At 45.0% G+C, this 25786-nt stretch overlaps 1 protein-coding gene across 17 annotated transcripts in view; it reads right to left on the minus strand.

The window, feature by feature from the left end:
- FGGY (FGGY carbohydrate kinase domain containing) overlaps positions 1–25786 on the minus strand; it is a 423584-nt gene that overhangs the window by 76921 nt on the left and 320877 nt on the right. For 16 of the 17 annotated variants that reach the window (XM_058717224.1, XM_058717223.1, XM_058717215.1 and 13 more), the window contains 3 exons: positions 13455–13529; positions 7879–7999; positions 1752–1846 (listed from right to left, as the gene is read on the minus strand). In XM_058717224.1, coding sequence (XP_058573207.1) covers positions 1752–1846; positions 7879–7999; positions 13455–13529 — 291 coding nt within the window. The remainder of the gene's footprint in view (positions 1–1751; positions 1847–7878; positions 8000–13454; positions 13530–25786) is intronic. The other variant, XM_058717222.1, reaches the window with a different exon arrangement.

The following is a 25786-nucleotide window of genomic DNA, read 5'->3' on the forward strand; positions in this document are numbered from 1 at the left end:
CCAATGAGGGCCTCAGGGAGCATCTCTACTGCTTTGCTTTCGCTACCGTTTGTCCCAGGAATGGCATCTAGTTGTGAGAACACCTCCATAAACAGATGCATTAAAGTAATAATTGAGATTTCAACAAGAAAGAAAGAAAGAAAGAAAGAAAGAAAGAAAGAAAGAAAGAAAGAAAGAAAGAAAGAAAGAAAGAAAGAAGGAAAGAAAGAAAGAAAAAGAAAGAAAGAAACCCCACGCAAATGTTTTGGAGAGAGTACCAGAAAATCCAGAAATCCTTGAGAATTCAGTTGCACTGTCTTTGATAAAAAAACTTCAGCTAAAGGGTACTTAGCATTCACAAGTGGATTCAATTCCTTAGGAGCGATATTTCAGACATCAGTTCAAAGGCTTGGCCAGTGTGCAGTGAACCATGCTTCTCAAAATGCGGTATGGATGGTGGAATCAGACTTTTGTGTCTGTGTTTCTAACAGTGTACCCTTCAGTTCTGTCACCTTTTTGGATCTCTGTTGCTTAACCTCTGCTGCCCATGTAGGTAACAGGTGTCTGGAAGATCACAGGAAGAGCCCCTAGCACAGCTCTTCGAACATAAAAGGGTCGCGATAAATAGCGCTCTTGTTACTGGGCCACTGGTGTGAAACCCGGCTTCTCATCCTGACCTGGAGACCTTGGACAAGTCATTTAAGCTCTCCGAACAAACATTTCTTGAACTCTCAGGGGAGGCTGGGGAGCCAGACTTCTTGGTTCTGACGTTCACTAGCTGTTTCAACTGAGGCCAAGTCACTTCACTTCTTTATGCCTCAGCTTCCTCAACTATACGCTGGGAATAATGGGATTAAGCATGCATTCCCAACACAGAGAAAGAACTCATAATGTGCTCCTGATGATTATTGCAGAGAAAGAAATGGAGGAAAGAGCAGAGTGGTTAGGGCACAGAGCTAGGAGGTAGACAAGGCAGGACTGGAGCCCAAGCAGCCTGAGTCCAAAGCCTGTGCTCTCAGCCTCCTCCTAAATTGCGTCTCTAGCTTTTCAGAAACCTGTTGTTCATATTATTATTTAACCACTCAAAATCTCTCCATAGAACCTATGTGTGAAATGTCTTTTGCAATTTGGTGGCAGGAAAAGCCTTGTCTCCCACAAGAAACTAATGTTTCCTCTTTTTGAAAATAAGAATTATGCAACTTATCATGTGTTCATTTTTGTCTTGGCTGCCAGGAAGCTCAGAGTCCAGTTGTGTGCTCCGTCACGGAGCCCAAGTTATTTCCTTTTTCCTATATCTTTGTTCCTTATTTTCCCTTTTAATTCTTTTTTTTTTTAAGCTAACGTTTTCATTTGTGCCTCTTATTGTCAGAATCCTCAAAATTATTTGGAAAGTGGTACATGAAGATGAAATAAACAAATATAAATCTGAAATGTACACAGAACACAAGTTTTAAAACTTATCTGTTTCATTTGCTACCAAAAAAAAAAAAGTCGAGGGGAAATTAAAAGAAATCATTTAAGAGCTATTTTAAAGGAGAGGAAAAAAAAAAACCTAACAGGAAAACAGAACGACCAACACTAACGGAGGCCAAGTCAAATGAAAACTGCAATAAATATGTCTGAGGCTAGAAGTGTTTGTGCTTTCCCTGGCTGGAACCTATCATTTCTTAATTATATCCTCCGTGTGTTTTGCAAGATGTGAGCTGCTGTCAAGAGGAAGAACAGCCTCAGACAGGGGAGGAGCCACGGCCCGCCCCTCGGCCCTCACATACCTGTACAGAAGCGAAGTCCCCCGAGGCACAGGCACCCAGAATAGCAGCGCCCACAAGAACAGACTCCACCTCTTGCGACAGGACCACAGGCATGCCTGCACAGGACAAGGCCACACCTTGGTTAGGGAGCAGGGCCGGGGATGGTGAGGGGAGCCGGCAAGCAGCCCCAGCAACAGAAACACCTGATGTGATGTGACGTGAAGGCAGCAGCGGGCACCCTCTCCCCATCCCCCACAGTTCTCTGCTCCTGATTCTAAAGGATTTTACAGCCCGTGCCTACTGCTGCAGCAGCCAGGAGCCCCAAGGGACCCAGCACTCATGAGACCTTTTTGCCCTGATTTCCCAGGCTTCTGCCAGCTACTACCTGCCATTGGTTCAAGCTCCCTTCAACAAACATTTGTTGAGTGCTTTGCTGGGCCCAGCGAATGTGGAGATGAACCTCCATCCTGCTATTCAGGTCTCTAAGGGGAGGTGGATGAGAAAGAGATAAAGGCCGCACAGGGGGGTGGTTCTCTAACTGAGATGCGCTAAGAAAAGGGAAGTCGTAAGAGGGTGTGATTAATCCCTCTGGTGGCTTCCTATTTCTCTGCAGACAAGCTGAAGCCCTTCCAATGGCTGGTGAGGCCCTCCAGAGCTGGCACCCACCCCGACGGTCTCCTCCCCTCCTGGCCACCCTGCCCCGGCTGGCCTCCTTGTTTTCTTGAATCAGCTTCAGGGCCCTCGCCCATGCTGTTCCCTCTGTCTAGGTCACTTCCTCCCAGAGGCCCACACAGCAACTCCCTCTGTGTCCTTTGTGCATTTGCGCAAACATCCCCATCCCACTGTGCCTTTCCTGACCGTTCAGTTTAAAGTGACAAGTGACCCACGACATTACTCATTCCCCTATTTCCTCAGCATCGTTCACCCCTGCATGATTACCGTCTGTCTCCCCTGCTCGAGCCTAAGCTCCATGAGGGCAGGCACGTGGTCTCGTCCACTGCTGAATTCCTGGATTTGCGACTGCCTAACTACTATCTAGCACACGGCAAAGGCTTCAATGACGAAAGAGCAAATTTCCCGGATAGGGAATGGGCTGGGGTGTCCGTCAGAGTGGAGACGAGCATCATGGAGGCACTTGAGGGAGGAGTAGAGGTCCACCAGGCAGCAAGAAAGCACTCCACATGCCAGCTGCTGGAGCCTGAGGGCTCACAGTGGGTTTAAGATTAATAGAAATAATTTAGAATTCTGAGGGGTTTGTATGTGGATATGTGTACGCTATAAACAAGATACACATAAAACATAAGTATAAATGCATTGGCTAATCAGGAGATGGCAGCAGCCTCCACAAAGGTAAGCTCGGTAGCCAGACCTGAACACCTTCCTCTACTCAAGACACCAGACTGACTTTTTCAAAGACTGCATGTGTCTTCCTATCCTTTCCGGGAAGATCTCCTTGACACAGTCACCCCGAGGCTCCCACTGCCTCCTAACTCTTCTTCCTACTCCCAGGCTCAGTCAGCTGCCCGGCCACCTGGCACAGAGGGTCAGGGAAGAGAACGCCCTCACACAGCTAGGGGCTCAGGAATGCCAGCCCCCAGACTGTAGGGCCAGCACCTGAGGCTCCGCTGACAGGCATCGGGGGTGGGTCCCTTGGAAAAGCTCAGAGTCCATTCCACTAGCCCTGGGTCCTTCCCCAAGTGACATAAATATGTAGCCTCGGTTTCCCGGTGTGTGAAAGGGGGACACTAGTAAGACGTGCTGTGCAGGTTTGTAGTGAGGCTTGATGAGAGAAGGCACACATGGGGCTCAGCACATGTCTAGTGTCTTAAGCCCCTGAGAACGGTGGCTGCCGCTGTTAGAATGAAGCAGGAAGGTGAGCCAAGGCCCTCTACACACACTCACTTGCACAGCGGGGAAGGGACAGACAGGTGCCCATCAGCCAACTACAGGGGAAGGACAGACACTGGGCCACACAGAAGGGCTGTGTGGGCCCAGTCAGGAGAGCGCTGCATGCCTTTGTAGCAGCTGGGACCACCCTCATAGACATGGCTCTTCTTAGAAGATAGCAAGCACCTGTAAATGCCATTGACCTTCCAGCCCCTCCTTACCCTGTCAAAAGCCTCACTAGTTCTGAGCAGGGAGTAGGCACCTGCAGTCCCTTCCCCCGGGGAACCGGACACCAGAGCGAATCTGGTGGATCCCCCACTAGCTCTCCGGTTGTACCCTAAGGACTCTGGAGCCAGACCGCGAGCGTTTGAAATCTGGCTTGCTCGTTGATTTACCTGTGTGATCCTGGGCAAGTTCCTGGACCTCTTTGTGTCTCGGTTACCCCATCTGCAAAATGGGGATAAAATTCTACCTCCCTCCAGGGCTGCTGCGAGGATTGAAAGTACTATTGTGAGTGAGGCACTTAAAACAGTGCTTGGCTCAGAGAAAACACTACATTAGCATTAGCTGTTAGGATTCTTAATATTTACCCTTATCTCTAAAGACTTCCTCCTCATCCCTGTCACCTGGATGATACCAACTCACTGCTTCCACTTCCCTTCAGGTCAATCCCACCTCGTCCCTTTCCACCTCCCACCTGCTATGGGTCCTGGGACACCGGCCTGTGCAGACCATATCCATGGCTCCCTTGTCCTCATGGCTGAAACCTTGACTAAGCTGTAGTCGGGCAGCCTCTTCAGAGCCCCTCAGACTCAGGATGGCTATGCCCCTGCCTGCCCCTTGCAAGCTTCGGGGTGGTAAGACTGTGGGCAGCCCCAGGGGACCGCCTGGTCATCGGGGTTTCCCTACACCCTGCCCACACCTCTGTAACAGACCCTTTGTTTGATTTTACTCCAAACTTTGTGCGTCATCTGTTCCCTGCCTGGACCTGACTCATACCGACACCAGCATCCTCTGGGTCCTTGCTGTCCTCTATGGACACTGCTCAAAGCACCAAGAGCACTTTTTTTTGGTTTGTAATGACCCTTCTGGCAGGACCTTATCGTTTTTCTTTGCATCCCCCTGCCAAGCTCAGTGCTTGGTACGCTTGTGTGCTCAGAGAAGGCTTCAGAGTGAATTAAACAGAAGGACAAATTATTAAAATAATGAGTAAGAAAGAGGGAAATCCCTGCTGAAACGACCAGGGATTAAAAAAAAACAAAAAACAAAAAACAAAATTCAGAGAAGGAACATTCAGTCCCAAGTCAATGGAGGAAACCTACAATTACTTAGGACACACCAAGTATTTCTTGAAACCACAGTTAAACTAACTGCCAGACGTACAGGGAGATTCTTCCTCCTCATGTAGAGGACATTTTCCCAAGTTGGCAAAGCCCCATTCTCTCTGCGTGCACGGAGAAGCCTGCTCGTCACATGGCAAAGATTTGCTTACAAACTATTAAACTGCACTTTTAAAATTTTTTTCTAACACACCTCCTTCTTTTTGGCGAGGGGCTGCTTTAAGGGAAGAAGTGAGTTAACATTTATGGAACACTGACTTCCAGGCATGGACCTTGGTGCTCATGAACTCACGAGCATGTACCCCTTCAGCACAATCTATCAGGAGGAAATAGCGTTATCTCTTTCGGAAGAGGAAAACGAGGCTCAGAGAGGTAAGGCAGCTTCCCCAAAGTCACAGAGATGACCCCATGCTCTTTCCATGACTCCACACTATCTCCAAAGAATCTTCTAATCCCTCTGGGTTTTTGACAGGTAGTCCTGAGACTCATGCACCAGGTCTATGGTCCTCCCGAAGCCTCTGTTTGCAGGAAAATCGGAACTACAATGTTTCGAGGCATCCAAAACTCTACCTCTATACCCACTGGTGTGCACCTGCCTTTTACAGGACCCAATGCGAATGTGTTCTTTTCTGTGAGTGCTGGGCGAAGGAGGGGAGAAGGAAACTCTGCCTGGAATGGGAACTATTTTATCTGATGCATTAATGAGTTGAGCAGAACCCAAAGCATTTAAAGGCAGATGCACTTTGCCATCACTCGTCAGTCACAGCTTCCCGACGCAGAGGAATTCCAGCCAAAGAAAAGGTCCCTTTGTCTGGAAGTGTAACTGGTCCACGGCCAGAGACAAAGGGTCCAGTTTCAATCGGAATCCAAATAACGATTAACAGCCTTTTCATTCAACAGCCTGAAGAACTGTTTCCAAAGCAGAACTTTCTGTGAAGCTGCTACCCGCCCCTGCTTCTGAGTCAGCTCAGGGACATAAGGCCTGGAAGAGGACCCACTTTCATTAAGGCTGGAGCCGCAGTGCCTGGTCAGGACCCGGGTCACTCAAACTGCCCTGCTCTTGGGGCATTCTCACAGGTGACACGTTAGCCAGGGCAGATCTTATCTCCCCTCCTGCACAGAGGTAGGAAGGCTTCATGGCAATTAGAAGGCTGGAAATTGGAAAGTCACTCGAAGATTACATTTTAAGTCTGAATCTTATCTGACTAGCTAGCTGACTTTTAGATAAAATGTGGTTATCGGTTTTCTCCTAGGGAAAACTACAAGGTAATTTGGGCTCCTTTTTTAGGTCTTTCCTCTTTCAGCCTCAGCACGGCCCACGTCCCTAGGTTATGGACACTTTCAAGGAAGAGTAATTAACACATTGGCACAAACTACTCAGGAAAGCCAAGAAACCTGGGTGAGCAGCACAGCGTGGGGGACGCTTAGCCTAGGCACACCCAGGTCACAGTCCTAGTTCTGTCCCTCCCCTCTCACTAATGTTTGACTTTGGACAGTCAATTTAATTGACCCTCCTAGCCTCAGTTTCTTTGTCTGTAAGATGGGGCACCGATTGCTACCTTTTGGCAGTTTATGAAGTTAAACATATACAGAGTGATTCTAGCAACACACAGTGGGAGCTTGGTTAATGGTAGTAATTTCTATACTTATTACCCTGATACATTTCCCCTTAGACTATGTGCTTTTTTATACTGTCCTCTGGCTTATGCGTCAGTCTATTTATCTCTAAGATGGGGATGAAGAATTTATTTAGTTTGATCTCCCGAAGTGCAGGGGTTGACTACGTCCCTGACATTTGGTAAAGCTCGCATCCGCAGAAATCTGTATCTTCTGGAGGGGGCAAGAGTGATATGAAGCAGTGTCAAGGGCAGGGACCTTGATTCACCCAGGTGTCAGAGGTAAGGAATCCAGGTGACGGGGGAGGGACAGCAAGAGATCATGATGAAGGGAGGCTACTGAAGGATGGACTCATATCACACTGGAGCTGGAGCTGTAGGCAGGGTCCAATCCCCTCTATTTCCCTTCCCTTGCCCTGCTCTGGTGCCTGGCCATCCTGGGGTGGGGGGATGCCCATCTCCAGGAGACACCAGGGGAGAAGGGACAAGAGGCATGACAGCACCAGTTCCAGAGGGACAGCAGTCCAGGGAAGGCTCTGTGATACAAGCAAGCCTCCTGCCAACGGGGTCCCTTTCTTGAATGCTGAGGGATCAGCAGCGGGGATCCTGCTCTGCTGTGTTCATATCACAAAGGGACCAGCCCATGCTTCTGGATTTTCCTGATATGTGTCATAAGCTATGAAAGAATCACAGGATCTTGGGGTCTCAGGGCTCAAATTCCCATCTGCAGCCAGACCCCAGTTCCCACAGAGCAGCTGGGCTCAGAATTCTTTCTTCAAGACAGCTTCCCCATCACTTCCTCCAGAGCGCTTGCCCTGCCCGGTCCCAGGTCCAAACCAGGGTGAGGTGTCCTACTATGTTTCCGTGATACTCCGTGCTTTTCTCACTCTCAGCTCTTGCCACACAATATTTGCACAGTGGTTTGTCCTTTTCAATAGACTCTGAGCTCTCTGGGGGCAGGAATCCTGCCTTACCCATCTCTGCATCTTCAATATTCCCCACAAGTGTGCATCAGAAGAGGTGCTCATACTGTTCCATAAAGGCTTAAATTATGTCCTAGCCCTTGCCGACCCCGGTCATTTCTCAGGATCATTCAAAAGATGCCTTCACAGGAAGTCACTTTCTCCATCATGGCTACAGACACTTCACAGTGATCTTAAGAAACAAGAATACATTTTAACCTAACTACGCAAAATAATTTGGCACGTCACTTGTACCCTGCTATCTCCAACCCTGTCCGGTTCTTAGCCGGGCATATTTGCTGCCAAGCCCAAAGTGACCTCCTCTGTTCCTCCTCAGACTTACCTGTAATGTCTGCATGCATCTGCACAAAAAGGGGATTCTTGCTCAGGCCTCCACACAGGAAAAGAGTGCTGAGAGAGTGTCCTGCCGCCTCCAGGGCCTCTATGATGAGGCGGGTCCCAAACTTAAAGGGAAAAAGCAGAAGAAAGAATCAGGAGAGCAGCAGCACAAAGAAAAGCTCTGGAACATTTACTAAGTGTCCACCCAGCGCCAGACAGACACCACACTGAGAGCTTTACATGCCCTGTCTCGGAGCGCTGAGACGCCGGGGGACTGTGTCGCTTCTGATCACACGGCGAATGAAGTCACAGAGTGGGAATTCCAATGGGGGCCTGATTCCCAAACCTGCTTCATTACTATACCATTCGCTTCCATCAGTAGTTACACGACATTGACAAAAACAGCTGATGGTGCTACCACAGTCCACCGGAACCCACACGTCATGGGTGTTTGCTGCGGCCCCCGATGCTCTAGCAGAAACGAAGCATGGAGTGACTGGCTGGTGGTCTGTGGGTCAGGCTTCCTTCCCTGGATAGGAACTGAAGAGGTTGGTGCTTTGGAAAAGGACACCAATAAGATCAGCAGCAGAAACATGAGAAGAGAGCTCCAGCTGCATGAAGATGAGAGTAAGACTTCAGGCTGGCAAAGGGCTGACCTGTCCTTTATTCTCACTGGAAGCCAGGCAGCGGTTCTCCAATGACAGTTCTGGAGCCTGCGGCCTGGGACGAGGTGGGAATCCCGTGCTCTGGTTTGTTCATGGCTTCACAGTGCTTCATTTCAGCCCTCATGTGCTAGGATCTCCCCAAAATGTGTTATGCTCCTCATCTTGCTAAGTTTACTAAACTCAGTACAAATCACTGATGCTTGAGAAAAGGACAGTGCTGTGGGGTCATCAGGGTGAATGCCAACATACGATTCTTTAGTTTTAACTAGGATATATGAAGAGCTAAAAATCAGTTTATTTAGAGGTTCAAAAACTGGAAGTTCATGAGTCATCATTTATTTGGGGTCAGGATTCAAAACAAAAAGGTGGAGTGTGACATGACTTTGTGAGGCAGCCACATGGCAATGGTTGAGAAAGTGGCTCTGGAGGGAAATGAGAGAGGAATGGTTTTTTGATGGTGAGAGAGAGCCCTCGAGATGTTTAGAGAGCGATTAACTCTGAGGGATGACACAGTCCCAGGTGTGGACAAGGGGGTGAGTTGACGAAGCAGAGGGAGGAGAAGGTCAGGGAACGTAAGAAGGTCAAGGATCTAGGAGGCCACAGATGGGACAGCCACCAAGAAGGCAGGGTTAGGGCTGGAGAGAAAACTGTGAGGTGGTATCCTGCATGTTGCTGGGAAGCTGGTACCCAAGTGTGTAGAGAAGAAGAAGGCAGTTTAGCATGAGGGCATGCCCTATCAGAGGAATAACCAAAATAAAGGAAAAGGGTTTGGGAAGTGGCCAGGATGTCCCTCTGACCCCCAGGGGTGGGATGCAGGGCGAAGGAAGCCTCTTTTGACAAGGCAGTCTGGAGAGCTGTCTTCCCTGTGTCTGGCGGTGTCTCTGGGAGAGGGAGTGGCTAGAAGGGGGGTGGGGCATGGGGCATGAAATCCTGAATGCTATGTAGTAAATTAGGAGAGACGGGGGCAGTTCAGGAGCAAAAGCTCAGCAGTTCCAGCCCAGGGGCCCTCAGCTCTTCGTGAATCTGGCAAGAATATGGATTAGGTGAAACTTGGGCCTCCAAAAATAATCCACAGATGTAGTGTGTTAAAAAAAAATTAAAACATGTTGTACTGTATAAGGCCAGATCCTGCTTATTGCATGTGGCTGATTACCCCCAGATGTTCTTTCTTAAGCTTTTGGGGGGTCATGAACCCTCTTGAGAATATGATAAAACCTACTGACCTTTCCAGAAAAAAAGCCACTTACAAAATAGTATTATGAATGATTTTAGAAGGTCGACAGATGCCCTTACGTCCACCATGGATCATTTGGTGTCTGTGGATTCCAGGACACTCTAGTCTAATCAAGGGGCATGAGCCTGTAGTAGTTAAGAACATGGCTTTTGAATTCAAGAAACCTAGGTTGGGGTTAAGACATTTCACCTACCTCTTGAATCAAACTGTATGGAACCTAAGACTCAATTCCCATTTTTTAAAAAGGAATAGTAACATCACATTCATTTATCTTAAAACTCTACAAATTGTCAGGAATGTTAACACGCAAGTAACATTTTTTTTATTATGGTCTTAGATTCGATGAAATACAGTAATACTTATTTGCAAGGTTGCCGCTATAGACAGCGTATGCACAACTCACACAAGGGTGTCGGGTACATGGCAGGTGTTTGGACACGAGCACTATCTTGGTTATTAGCTATACTCGAGGTGCTCTGCTACGCATTTTGATGTCGTCTCCAATCTTATGACAAACTCAAAAACTGCACCTTGTTATCCCCATGTAGGAGTTCTATGACTTGCCTGAGGGTCTGTGTTGGGGGAGGACAGCTTCCCCCCAACATGCATGAAACTACCATGCAAAATTGGTATGTCTGATACTTCTGAAACCAGAGAAGTGTGGTTCATGTGATTAGCGGGCCAGAGCCGAGGGTAACACAAAGCACATTCCCTTGGGAAAAGGCAAGAAAGTATCTGCACAAGAGGCACTCCCTTGGGAGGGGCTGTGACAGCCTTGCCTCTCCCCCATGTGGCATTGTTGGCTGGAATTTCCCACTCAGTCAGTAACAGGGCATTCCCTTCGGGTGTCCCAGGCTCCACTCTGTGAAATGTCCCACCCTCCTTAAATGCCCTGCCACGGGGCTTTGTGCTAAAATGATTTTGTGCTCACCTTTCTGGAAAAAATGTTTTCACAGAGAAATTTAAATTAAAATCAGGCTAGTCCACTGGGAATGTACAGAACCAAATGCAAATCGAGAGACTTCAAATGCAAATAGTACTTTTTAAGGGTCTATTCTGAAAAGAAAACTATAGATGAACAGGCTATGGATAAACTGGTTGTTTGACAAGTCTTTCAATTCAGTGTGATCAAGAGAGAATTTTACTTCATGGAGAGTTTCGCACAGTCCCAAGTTAACTTCATTACAATATCGCTTTCATTCTATTCCTACAAAATACCAACCACATCTATTCACAACATATAGATGCTAGGGCAATATTCAGAGCTAATGAAACAAAAAAACCATTTTTTTCCCCAAGTTGAACATCATGGGAAAATATCTGTTATCAGAATACTTCTTTGAAATGCACATTTCTGCCTGAAAGATCGGCATACTGTCTTACCTTTGCAAAACAGACTGAACTACTCACAATTCAGTTGACCCTACAATGAAACCTTATTAAAAAAAAAAAAAAAGTCTTAAATTTCCTTCCCTTTGCGGTATTATAAAGGTCATTAAGGCGATGGACAGAATAAATATGATAGCTTTTAATACATGTACAACCCACTGAATACAAGATTGATTTTCCAACTGTGTGGTATTTGGGAAAATGTAGCTGGCTGGCTCCACCCAGCCCGCATTATATTTAACCTCATTTACACGGAAGGCGGGTGCCTCTGTGAGGCGATCCTGGCCAAAATAACAAAGTTTGCTAAGATGTGTAAAATAAAAACTGGCCATAGAAATGCCTGGAAGCTTATTTCCTCCATGTAGCATTTACAAGCATATCAAAAAGCAAATGCAGGTTGGGAGAGTGGAAAGAGCAGAAGATCGGGAGCGAGACAGACACTTCTCAGGCTCCACATGTGACTCTACTGAGCACTAGCTTTCTGACCTCCCAAAGTGCTTTTTCCTGTCTGTGAAATGAGGACAAGCTCGCCTACTTACAGGGTAGCTGTCCTAGGCCACAGGTGGGTGGGTGGTACTCTGGTGCCTGGCACAGCTAGTGGGTATCGAGGAAAGGCAATGGTCATTATCATCACGTGATGGTGCCCCTGGGTCTGCCTCTCGGCATGTACTCAGAGGACGAGCAACACACAGATTTTCCATTTCAACGTGGTCATTTTATTCCACTCAAAGACTTTCATGCAATGGCACTGTTGGATCAGAAAACCAAAGTTCCTCAATACTCCATATAGCTACTTTTATTTTAGAAAGCCGGGGCCACCAATCCCAGCTCTGCTACTCGGTAAGCTACATGAAACTGAGCAAGTTAAGTGGTCTTGCTTAAGTGTAGGTTTCAAACCTGCAGAATGGGGATTCTAAGACCTAGTTCATTAGGTTGAGTCACATGATGTTTGTAAATATTTAGCACAGTGCCTGGCACATAATACCCCAAAACTAAATTATTCATCATGATTATCATTATTACCATCAAATAGGATCACTAAATAACTGTCTTGACGACTGATGCCCATTATTCTCCTTCATATTCATTTTACTATTCACTCCCTCCATTTTGACAGGTACCAGAATTACCTGTTTTTGACCAAGGTCCCATAAGTAAGACCAGCTGATCGATGCCACTGAACTAGCCAAGCTATTAAATCAATGACAGTTGCTTCAGGAAGATAGTCAAACTGGCACATAAATAAACTAAAAGGACTGTTTCATCCAATCCAGTTGGCCTGGGGCATATAAGACTGTATGTTCTTAGTGGTTGGAAAGCTCTACTCTCTCATCATAGCTACATGGACAAATGGGGACATGAGAAAAGCACTTCTGTTAGTGATATGGATATATGGAAAAAATGTATGCAGTTCTATTATTTGAAGGAATAAGGTTATGGAAGTGGTATATGGAGAAACAAAATAACTGAGCGGCATATAAATATGTCCACATAACAGGAACCAGGAAACTTTCTGTGTGTCTCTGAAAAATAAATTTTGAATCAGAATTTACTGGCCTGATTTTTCCTTTCTGTTGGTCCAGGTTCTCTTACCAGAGTGGCTAAGCCTCGCTTGATTAGCTATAATTTTGGGGGTTCCTCCCAGCTCTGAAACTCAGAAAGCCATGACCCGCTCTCCAAAATGCACTTCCTAACATGATCACCTCTGGGAGAATAAGAGTCCTTAGAGAATGATGTTTGAGCCTTTAGGAGTTTGTTTTCACTTTGGATTCATCTTCAGCATAGGAGTTCCTAACACTTTAAATTCTCCCCTCCTCTCCTTAACCATCTGAACCTCTTGCTGAAGCTGCTAATGACCTAAAAACAAACACTTCCAAGTTCTAAGGCTGCTTACTATTTAGAGGAACCCTATAATGAATCCTTTTGCGAAGGGAACAATGTCATGTGTTTCATAAGTGTGCACATTCTTTAACATCAGCTTTTCTTAATGCAAGCATACATGGCATCTGCTTCTATTTAATTGAGTTTGGAAGACAAGTTACATACATAACAACTATGATGCTCAAAGGCTTGAGCTCCTTTCAGCTTTCAGCCATGTGAAGTGATTAGTGAAGCAGGTGAAGAACTTCATCAAGATTTCCTTCCTAAAAGACACGCATCTCTTTTTGGCAAGCTCCCTTTTAATTAACAATCTCTGTCGCAAAAAGCACATGATGTATCTTGGAGGAGCATGCGGTCTAAAGTTTATTGATAGCCCTCGCTCTCTTTAAAAATGGCATTAAAGGGTCTTACAGCAATGGCTTGAACTGTGGCCAGGTAGAGAATGGCAAGATCATCGAGGTCCTGAGACAGTTTCAACCCGGTGACCTGGAGGGATGAAGAAAAGAAAAGAAAGAGATGGCCAAAAGGAGCTGCCATGGATAGAGATAGTTCCCATGAAACACGTTCAGATGTGTTTTCTTGCCCAAACAAGTTCATATGCAAATCCCCTTTTTGTGAGCTGAACGTGAAATGACTACCAAACTGTTTAATCTCCAGACCTGGGAAAAACTATCATTTCTTCTCTAAAAGAAAGTGCCCTGCCTTGTATTAAACAAAAACAAAACAAATACCATACGGAAATTGTATTTGATATTCCTTAGCATGGAATTAAGTCTTTCTTCTTCTTTAAAAAAAAATGTTCTTTTATTATAAACACCCATTTTCTTCGGCTTAGAGAAATCAACACGGAACAGTGGCATTCTAGTAAAAGATGATCTTATTCTGAGCTTGCTGTTGTCAGAATTCAGTGTAAAAGCATCGAGGGGGTATTCAGAGTAAAATAATATGTCTCCTATAAATGTTATACCTACTAGGGGATAATTTACAATCTGTGGTTTGCAAGGGAATCCCATTAAAGTCAATCGGAACCACATGCTTATATGGAGTATGTCAATTTCTGAGAGATTCCAGAACTGAACAGGATGCTAAATGTAGATGCCTTCAAGACTTGTTCAACAGTCCCTCCTTCACACTTCCCATTCATTAACATCTTCTCTTGGGATATTTCTAGAGGGTGAAAAACTGCGGGGTTCTTCAAGCCTACTCTGAAGTTTGTGGATATCGATACCAGAATTTGCTCTGTATTTTCACATTACAAAATTAATCAACGTAACATAGGTTTACTCAGAGCCTACGGTGTGTATGATCTTGAGGGCAATGAGGTGGCGACATTAAAAGAGGAGAGCTGAGCAGTCTCCCCAGGTCCTTTTCCTTCATCTCTCCAGTCCCCTTTAATTACCCTCTCCAGACTGCCCTCTGAGCCAGGACTAAAGGGCCGTATTGACCTGTTGCAGGGCAGACTCCATTCTGTCACCGAAACCAGAGACCTGAGGGCACTCTCCCCTGACTTTTCCTTTCTTCTCGGATTTACACAGTCTCCCAAGTCGTGTCCATTTATCTCCCAAATCTTTCACGAGTCCATCCCTTCTCTTCGTCCCGTTGCTCACTTCTTCAATCCAGGCCACCATTTTGTAAGTACTTGTGCTGACATACAAACCTGATCAGGTTACTCCCTGTTACAAATTGCCCACTGACCTCATTTCGAGGCAGAGATGCCTATGCTGTTTTATGTGCTCCCTCTTTGGCTTGCCCCTGCTTACTTCTCTAGCATCTGTAGTACATGTCCTTCCTCACTTAGTATTCTCTGCTCTAGCTATTCTGACTACTCACTGAAGTCTGTTGATGCAGGCATTATCGGATTCAAGTAGAGCTACCTGCTAATGGTTTCTCTTGCCAAACAATTGGGTGACCAGTTGAGACTTTGAGCTTTGATTTTAACACACGGGAACATGAAGATTTGAACGAGAGACTAGAGGGGAATTCTGGGTATGCATCTTCCCAAGCCAATAACTCGAGTGTGAAGGAACATCCCTTGTAAAGTTCCCCAGAGACCTAAACACACAGTAAAAACACTGGCAGTAAAGGAGAACATGAACACTGCTGATGTTACAGAAGTTCATTTCATAATGTGTGTAAGGAAATAATGTGCCCCAGGGAACACATACAATGGAAACCAGAACCTAGCTGTTCTGACAGACTACCTGTGATACACAGTATCTCCAATGCCTAGCACTATGTCTGGCACATAGTACGTACTAAATTACGATCTGCTGAATGTGTGAATTAATAACAATGCCTTTTCCCTTTGTATACCACTGTCTTTCCTAACATCCTAGCCTTTTGTGTCTAATTACACGATTACGGGAAGATAATATTTACCACCTCAGCTCCTCATATATTCATAGAGGGGAGGGCCATTTACTCCATGCCCCAAGAAAGAAGAGTGGAAGATCACTTCTAGTTGCTCATTCCAGGCTTTACCCCACCCCGCCCCACCCCACCCCACTTCACCGCCCAGACTCGACACTTAGCTTCCCTCATCACAGTGGCTTAGAGGAGATCATCGGGGTAAAAGAGCAGCCCATTGCTCATATGGAACCTTTGTGTGAATTAGAAAAAGGTGCCCCCTCCAGGCAGACTAAATGCAAAAGGCATCCCATTTGGGAGAATAAATTATAAAAAGGAGAAGAGTGGGCAGGATTTCAGCCCTGTCGTATGTCCCTGCAGCCAAATACCTCATGTCATCGACCAGCACTGTATCACATGATGATCCTGGATAAAGATCGCTCATCATGAATGGTCTCTCTTTTCTCTACTGGCCTGGCCTCAACAGCATCTGTGCAGCTTACCTACTGGGAAAGCCAACTGGGACAAGGCCTAGAGCGGCCTTCCAGAACCAGTCCAGGAGGCACGCTACCTCTGGCTCCCCTCTCTGGTCATCAATGTGAATGAAGCTGTGACCCTTTGTGTGACTGGGTCATGTGCATGCTTGGCAGACTCACATCTCCCCGTAGGTGGGTCCTGAAGACCAGATTTGGGTACAGTGTGATGGGGTGGGGAATAAATCTGACTTTGGATATGAGATACATTCTGCTATTAATTAACTAGGAACCCTATTGCCATGTATGACATTTATAATGTAACTGGTTCTTATATCCTTCTTGATTAGCAAAAACCCGTAAGACAGGATGGATGCAATATCACCAGATTTAATTTTCTTTTTTCTTTTTTAGTTTTCTAGGTACACTCCACACCTGGTGTGTAGCCCAGTGTGGGCTTTAACTCACGACCCTGAGATCGAGACCTGAGCTGAGATCAAGAGCCGGACGTTCAACCGATGGAGCCACCCAAGTTCCCCCAGATTTTATTTTCTTATCCTGCAGTAAATAATTGTAAGACTTTCCCCACAGTATTAATATTCAAGCAACAAAAGTATCATGGCCCCTTGTCTAAATGTCTAGTGCCCCCAGAGCTCAGAAATCATAGGGGAGAAGAGAGAAGATAGTTTCTTTTCTCCAGAAACTGAGAATGAGATCATGTAAATGAGCACTAAATTTAACTCCTAAGCTTGCTAGTAGCTCTGGCAAAAGGAACACCACACGGGTGACATAGCGTTTTCTTTTTCTGATAAATAAAACATACCTGTATTTCAAGGAAGAAAACATTATTATTCTAAGGAAGAAGGTACTCAGCAACGAATGGAACTAAGCAAGCACAGCTCTCCCACTCCATCTCCAACATCACCAGGGCCAGGGAGTTGAAACGCAACTCAGTGAAAGACATTTCTCTCTAAAGAAGTTACTGTGGTCTGGGGCCCTGCTTGCTTGACATCTCATCTGATAAGCAGATGGAGACTCCAGAAGGGCCCGTCATCATGAATTCCATTTGATTTCTCTCTCAAATACTAGGGACTTCAACCATGCCTTGGCGAAAGTCAAATGGCTGTTGACCCTATGGAGTGCCTGCTATGTGGACCACTCAGGAGGCTACAGAGGCCTGTCAGGGAGCCAGCCTGGTAGGGAAGTGGCAGCAGTAGCCCAGGAATGCCAGGGACGTCCTGGGGGGAGGTGCAGCTTTATAACCAGTGAGAAAGCTGAGACGTGACAGATGAGCAGATATCCCTATCTGAGGGCTGAATCGTTCCATCAATAAGGGGAAGTAGGAAGAAAGCGTAAGTGGAAGGAGTGTGTTTCTAGAAGATGTGCATGTGCCTATTTTGAATGTTTGGGCAAGACAGTGAAATGTGTGGGGAAGCCCCATGGGAGAGTTGCACTGGTAAGCACATTTTATTTATTTTGCCATTGTGTAACAAGGAGAACTGTAAGAGAAAACTTTTATAATTAATATTTAGAGATGTGTGAAAGCTGCATATGGTGGCTAAAGAGATGCAAACTATGGCTGGTAACTTCAACATCCTAGATGATGGTTATAAAATGCTTATGTGGAATTTCTGAGCTTAGAAGACAAGTGTGGGTGAATGGAAAGAAGACAAGCTATGGAGGAAGACACCTGGGTTCGGATCTTGACATTTCCCCAGCTGGCTGCACAACGGAGTGTTTGGTGACCTTTCTGAAGCCTATTCATGAAGTAGGAATAATGATACCTCAAGGCATTTTTGTGAAGATTAAAAATCATTTGCAAAGTATCTTACATTTTCAGGAAGCTATACTGAGTCTACAAGAGCTAAACCGTTGGGATGCCAATGACACGTAGCGTTGATTTTCTTTTTCTTTCTCTTACTAAATGTTTGTTCTCTTTATCTTAAATGCACAAAGGGTTCAATCCCATTCATTAATTGGAGTAGGGCAACAAAACATCTCCTTTAACATGGTATGGGTACCACTAGGGTATTAATGAGGGGTACTGAAGACTAGTGCACAACCAGCATGGGGAAGACAGGGCAGAATGCATGTTCATCATCATCAGCATGAGGATCATAATGTTAAAGATATGGACATCCAGGAGTGTGGACAAACAGCATGCCCCTGATGAGGGCCCACGAGTAGGATGATGAGGGACTCACTGCAAGGACTCCTTGGAGAAGTCCTAGTCCTTATCAACCTACACACCTTCACTCACTATGTAAATAGTAAGGACAGATGAATTTCACCATAGACTTCACCTGAAGTCTTGCTGCCACTTAGGAGCTGTGAGACCTTGAGCACGCCTCATCTTTTCCTGGGATCCTCGCTGAATGCAGACTTCCTGAGCTCCAACTCCAGATTTCCCAAATCTTTGGTGTGGGCCCAGCAATTTGCATTTCAGCAAGGTCATATTGTACAATAAATTGTGGGAATAAGTGTCCTTAACCTTGGCATTGTGAATTAAAGGTTGACAGGCGTTAAAATTGTCGAAATTGTTCAAAAAAAGATAGTAGTAATTCAGTTAGCTAATTTTTTTTTCCTTCTTAGTGATTTTAAAGGAATTAGTTATATATGTTAGTAAGAAAGAAAAAAAATCTTGGAAATAGATTTTCAAGAGGTCTCTAAAGATTACAAAGACAAGAAAACAGGATCCCCAGTCCTGAGGTTTTCTAGGGTCATCAGAGCTTGATGGAGTATCCAAGGCTCAGGGGAATTGGTTGAAAGCTTTTGAGAAAACAAAGGAACAGCAAAAATGCTCTGTTGGCTCAGTCAATAATAAGGGTAGAGCTGATGGACAGACAACAGGGAAATGAGAAGGATCAGAGAAAAATGTATAGAAAACCTCTGGAGAGAGGACAGAGATTGGAGAACAGGTCTGAAATAATCAGCAGCCTGAAAGAGAAAGGGCACAAACGTCCCAGAGGTTTCAGTAAGCATCAGGAATCGAGGATGACACTTGGCATCGCCCAAAACTCACCCAGATTTGGGAAATGCAGATAAATGTGTTAACAAAACACAACATGTTAACAACTCTGAAGATGTTCCCAAGATTCCCATCCTGCAGTTACTCAATCAGACACTAATCTAGGCACTGCTGTAAAGGGACTTTGTAGATGGAACTGGTTACTAGCCAGATGACCTTAAAATACAGAAATTATCCTGGATTATGCAGTATAAACTCAGTGTAATCATGTGAGCCCGTAAAAGCAGAAGAGTCAGTCAAGTGACAGAGTAGGAGGCAGAAGAAATGAGGCAGAAATGGAAACCGGGGAGATTCAAAGGATGAGAAGGACATGATCTGCCATTGGTGGCTTTGAAGATGGATGAGGGGGGCAATGAGTCAAGAAATGCAGGTGGTCTTTAGAAGCTGAGGACCCCTGGCTGACGGTCAGCCAGGATATAGGAACCTCAGTCCCACAACTGCGTGGAGCTCAAACTGGCCAACAATTTGAATGAATTTGGTAGATTATTCCCAGAGCCTCCAGATATGAGACTTTGCTTCTGGTCTTGCGAAAATTGGAGCAAAGAAACGAGCTGAGCCAGCCCAGGCTTCTCACCCACAGAACTGCGAGATAAGAAATTTAAGCCTCTAAGTTTGTGGTAATTTATTCAAGCAGCAACAGACAACCGATAAACTCATGAAGCCTAGACTGACATTCTCCCTTACAGCCTTATTCTGTTGGTGAACCCTACGTGACACACTAGTTTGTTTGCCAGGCCCCAGATACACCAGGCACTTCACATCTTTGTCTGCTTCTGATGCTCTAAATCCAAGCCATTTTTAAAAAAAATTTTTTTTAACGTTTATTTATTTTTGAGACAGAGAGAGAGACAGAGTATGAGTGGGGGAGGGGCAGAGAGAGAGAGAGAGGGAGACACAGAATCATAAACAGGCTCCAGGCTCTGAGCTGGCAGCACAGAGCCCGACGCGGGGCTCGAACTCACGGACCGTGAGATCATGACCTGAGCTGAAGTCGGACGCTTAACTGACCAAGCCACCCAGGCACCCCAATCCAAGCCATTTTAATGTACTCATGCACCAGTATCCCAAAGCTGTTCTGGTCAACTGTCCAGGTCCTTAGTTGGTGTCATCCAGCCTGTCTTGATTTACATACTAATAATTTACATACTGATTTAGATCCCATCCTTGGTCCCCTGGCCTTAGATCTTTCTCATTGTTTATTTGTTGGATATTCCTAGCGGGTTTCTACCCAATTCACTCCTCGGTCTTCTATCAAGCCATACTACCTTGGGAAGGACTCTTATTTGTAATTCATATTCCTCTTGCCTCCCTCTCCTGGGTTTTACTTGTTGCTTGGTATAGTTAGGGAAGAGAGCACTAAGAAAATAAAGTCTGAATCTGTGACATAAATTTAAAAAAATCACTCAAATGAGAAAATATGGCAGACACACTGAAAACAGAGTGGGAATACGAAAACACAAAAACTTAATTTTTTTCTTTAAAAACATTTTTTTCCTTAAAACATTTTTTTTTCCTCCCAATGGATATCAGGGGCCTCAATCTGAACACACCAGGTTTCTAATATCACTTCTGTTTTTTTCCCTCTCTAGGAAAAAAATAGCTGTGATTCTCTGAAACTTAGAGAGAGAGACAGAGAGAGAGAGAGAGAGCGAGCATGAGCAGAGGAGAGGGGCAGAGGAAGAGAGAATCTTAAGCAGGCTTCACGCTCAGCACGGAGCTCAACACAGGGCTCGATCCCACAACCCTGGGATTGTGACCTGAGCTGAAATTAAGAGTCTGACGCTCAACCTACTGAGCCACCCAGGCACCCCATCTCCGTCCTTTTAAATTGGGCAATGACATTGTCGGGCAGGGCTGTGAGAAATGCTGGTGATGATGCATGTAAAGCATCTGTCATGGTGCCTGACACGCTACAGTCCTGGAGAAAATGATATCTATCACAAAACAAAATACGAGCTGCTAAACTAGATACTTCAATAAGAAAATGCGTTATCAGAAAACCAGCTAGATGATACTTAGGATATTAAGCTTTGTTATACGACTCAATTTGTCATAGGCAAAAATATGTAAAAACAAAACAAAACAAAAACAGTGAGATGAACCGGCATTAAATTGTAACCAAATCATCAACAAACCCATGTCAAAGAATGCACATCCCTGCAAGCCTGACAAATGTTATCAGTCACGAGCTGCTTGAATTAGCCCATGAGCTTCCAGGTCTGGCATCCTCCTCCCCATCAGAGGAAGCCACTGGGAGACAGCCTGTGGCTCCTCCTGAGATCTTGCAAAGCCTCATCTGCATTGCTGACTCCATCCACATCGGACACTGTTTAGCAAGGTCCATCTCTAGCTGGGGTTCCGTCCTCTGGGAACCGGCTAAGATCTTACAACGCGTCTTCCCTTTCTCTGTCTCGGTTTTTCACATGCACACTTGCTCTGGGCTTGCTTTGAAGAGCCGTTGGAGCAGGACTCAACCTCTCCAGCAGTTTGAGCAGCATATGGTCTTATGTTAGAAATCACAGCTCTTCAAAGCACGAAAAAATAACTTTCCGTTCTGGGTAGCGCTGTTCTTGCAAAAGGAAGCAGAGAAAACACGTTTCAACCACTGGGGGATATGGTGTTTTCATGGCCTGATAGGCTTCTGACATGACTTGCTTCTTTGATTACATTTGATGAATTGACTTCTTGGATATTTCAGGAAAAGAATGTTTTAAAAAGCGCCAAAACAAAGAGGTAGTATTAATCTGAGAATAGAAACTAGTCATATATACCGAGACGCATGCCCTCTTTCTAAATTCCTCCAGCACTAAAGTTTTGTAAGGCACACAAAATTTGAGTGTTTCCTGCTGTGGTTAAGGGAAGTGAAGCCTAAGGACTTATGTAGAGAAAAGACTAATCTCTGTACAGTATGAAATGTGGCTTCTGTGAGGACCAAGTGACTGTTTGCCTTCACCAGCTGGTCGTGCACAGCCGATGACCTCCGTGGCTGCTGAGTCCAGATGGTCCCTGGGCTGAGGGGGATGGCTCATGACTGGCTACTTGGCATCCAAAGGCTACACTTAGAATCCTGCTAGTCGTCTTCTAACACGCAGATAAGGGCCACTGAGCAGAAGCCACAGGTTCCAAAGTATTTGCTGGTGTTGTCTGTCCACTATGTGATAGTTTCCCCCTTGTTGATTCTGACAATCATCCCCTAAGGAAGCCTGTCCCACTTACTGATGAGCAGCCTGACCTCACAGAGCTAATGTCAAAGGTCACACAGCTGGTACATTTTCAAGGCAGGATGCCAATGCAGATCTGACTTTGATCCCTGGGCTCCCTTTACTGTTTCACAGGGGTAAAAACTCTCCAACCAAACATTTAAAATAAAAACAATCAGGGGTGCCTGGGTGGCTCAGTGGGTCAAGTGTCTGACTTCAGCTCAGATCATGATCTCACAGTTTGTGAGTTCGAGCCCTGTGTAGAGCTCTGTGTTGACAGCTCAGAGTCTGGAACCTGCTTTAGATTCTGTGTCTCCCTTTCTCTGCCCCTCCCCTGCCCATGCTCTGTCTGTCTGTCTCTCTCTCTCAAAAATAAATACACATTAAAAAATAAAATAAAAACAATCATAAAAACTATCTAAAACAGGCCACCATTCCTGATGATGAATATTTAGCTTCATTTTTCTTGATGCATGACCATGCCACATTTCTTTAAATACAAGCATTTTTTCTTATGTTTTCCTTTTAAAGAACCTAGAGCCATCAGTGTTAAATGCTTTGATACCGATTGCTATGACCCGAGCTTCTGCTCCCTTTACACATCATATGCAGGGCCCTTAACTAATTTATCAAGTGGAAAGGAGAAATATTTACATAGATGTCTACTTGGTCCAGGCACACCATTAAGCTGCCCACATCCCTAGCCTCTACCTCTTTTTAGCCTAGTGCCACAGGTCAGTCACAGAAGGAGAAATGAAGCAGCCATGCACATAGACAGGAGCCAACTGTTACCAGAACAAAAGAAAATGATGTGTTCACACATAAGGGAAGGATTCCTGGGTTATGCCCTGTTCCTACTTCTGAGGGCAGGCAGCTCTAAAGCAGAAGAGTTTACAGCCAGGTCAAAGCAGGAGTGCTGATTACTTCTGAAATCTGAGTCCGTAAGGGTGTGAAGGAAACAAGCACCATTACTGAGGAGAGGAAGAGGTCAGAGCTTAAATCCAAGGGCCAGGGTAAGGACGAACATGGGAGAAAGGAAGAGGGCCAGGTTTCAGAGAAGGGGAGCGAGGACCAGGCTGAGGAGTGTGGTTTGGTATGAAACCACGTGTGAGATGGGTGTTAGGACTCCCATCTCACAGTCACTAGTGTATCGTGCAGAGTAAAGAACTATGAGTTAAGGCAGCCTGTGGGGTGTGCTTGCTCAAAGTCAGGACTCACATTTTTATTTAGGCAGACCATTTCTTGGCATTATGACTTTAGGCAGGTCACTGTTCATTCATCCCTTGACAAATAAAGACGGAAATAATTGCTTAGCCATAAGGCAATTATTCGATGCCTGTCTTTGACCTAAAAACACTGCTGAAAATTTTAATGTTTATTTATTTTTTGAGAGACAGAGACAGAGTGTGAGAGAGAGGGAGACACAGAATCTGAAGCAGGCTCCAGGCTCTGAGCTGTCAGCACAGAACCCAACGTGGGGCTCAAACCCACAACTGTGAGATCATGACCTGAGCTGAGGTTGGACGCCTCATCGATTGAGCCATCCAGGCACCCCTAAACACTGCTGAAATTTAAAAAGTAAACAAGCCATAGGTAGTCCCTATCCTCAAATTTTTTTTCTAATAAATGTAAAATATACGCTAGGTCATATGGCAGCTGTGATCTTATTTTCTTCTGTAAAAATTGTTTTTTATTGACTTCAATGCAGGTTTTAATTCTGCTATTCTGTATTTTTAGTTGTCTTTATCATCTCCTTTTTTTTTTTCCTCATTCCACTGGCTTTTCATCTGAGCTCACTTTCCCCCCCACTAAGTTTCTGTCCTATTTCATAGAGATGTGCCTTTAAAAACAAAACAAAAAACAAAAAACAAAAAAAACAACCTACTGAACATGCCGAGTCTTTTTAATATTTTCTTTTGGTTTCAGTAGTAAATACTTCTTTAAGAGGCCTTTCCCTGTGCTCCAATGGTACTTCTTTTTGCTTTGTATGCAACATGTTGTTTTCTACTGGACTCACTTTATTATTTCTTTATTCATTTCAACTAGAGAGCTATACATATTCAGTGCTTCCCAGCAGAGAGTACACATGATTTACTGTCTGCCCCACTCACTGCAACTTGGATATGCCTCTTCAGATCTAAAGCTAGTTGCCAGTTCCCAGAGTCTAGCAGTTTTTTTTTTTAAATATTTTTAATGTTTATTCATTTTTGAGAGACAAACATACAGAGCATGAGCAGGGGAGGGGCAGAGAGAGAGAGAGATGGGGAGGGGGGAGAGAGAGAGACACAGATTCTAAAGCAGGCTCCAGGCTCTGAGCTGTCAGCACAGAGACTGATGCAGGGCTCAAACTTACGGCAGACCACTGTGAGATCATGACCTTAGCTGAAGTTGGCACTTAACCGACTGAGCCACCGAGGTGCCCCTATTTAAAAAAAAAATTTTTTTTTTAATTAGCAGCTTCTATTTTGGGTAGCTTTGGTGGCCTCACCACTACCCGGTTTTCTACCCTTAGAACAGACAGCAGATGTGCAAACCTATAGCCCTCCTCCAAATTCACAGCTTTTCCTAATGTTGACTCCCATTAACAGAGTTTTACTCGGGATCCTCAGAACGTAGGGCAGCAGCATTCATCCCAGATGGGTCTTCCTGCCCAGCTGGCCTCTTGGGTTGGCAGTTTTCTGATGGATTGAACTGAAAGGGAAGATAAGGTCTGGGGTTGTGGGAGAGTTCTGGGAAATTAAACTCACTGGCTGCTTCCAAAAAAACAAAACACCCTAACCATCAGCAGCAGCATAGAGGGAGGCCTGCCCTGTTCTTAGGCTTAAAGGGACCTTGCGTTATTAAGCCAAGGAGCAGAAGGTAGGTCTAACCTCTTGCAAGGCTAGAAGTTCAACCTCTTGCAAGGCTAGAAGTTCACTTTGCTTATATGTCATGTATTATGTTTATGAAACAAGTTCCAGCTAGTCTTTTAGATTCTAAAATTCTTCCCAGATTCTCTCTGAGACTGTTGGTGCTGGTGTTGCTAGTTGAACGACATGTTAATTTTCAAAGTCAGTGTGAGTTTATGCCTTTTTTTTTTTTTTTTTTTTTTTTTTTTTTGCATCCTCACATGTATTTTCAAATGAAGAAGAGGAAGTCTGCATCAGGTCTTACTACCCAAATGCCACATAAAAAAAAAAAAATCATTCAAAGTCCGACATCCACTGAGCGCCTGTTTTGGCTTGCACAGATACCTGCATCACAAGCATCACACTGCGTAATGTTCATGCACACACTCACATGTATGCAATAATCATCTCCCTGGTTTTATGTGAATTTGGGACACCCACAGTTTCTTTTTTTCTTTGTGTTCGTAGTAGGTGATCAATAATGAATGAATAACGAAGATAAGAGACAAGAGTCAACCGAGCGAAGGATAAAGAACTGGGAGAGTGTAGTGCTTAGAAAGCAGAAGTACAGAGAGGGTCCAGGGCTTCTCTTGAGATTTTTTTTTTTTTTTTTTACTACCAAGATAAAATGCTAAATGCAATCTATCATTGCTTAGATAATGATGCAGGGAACCAAACTTGGAGGCGTTCATGTTCCATGTTCTCCTCCCCTCTAGAACACTGCATTTACTATGGTTTTCCTGGTTCCAAACCCTCTTCCTTGCTTCACTCAGTGTCAATGTCACCTCCTGTCTGAAGCCTGTCCTGA

The sequence above is a fragment of the Neofelis nebulosa genome, chromosome 2 (assembly GCF_028018385.1).
Source record: "Neofelis nebulosa isolate mNeoNeb1 chromosome 2, mNeoNeb1.pri, whole genome shotgun sequence".
In the NCBI taxonomy this organism is placed as follows: Eukaryota; Metazoa; Chordata; class Mammalia; order Carnivora; family Felidae; genus Neofelis; species Neofelis nebulosa.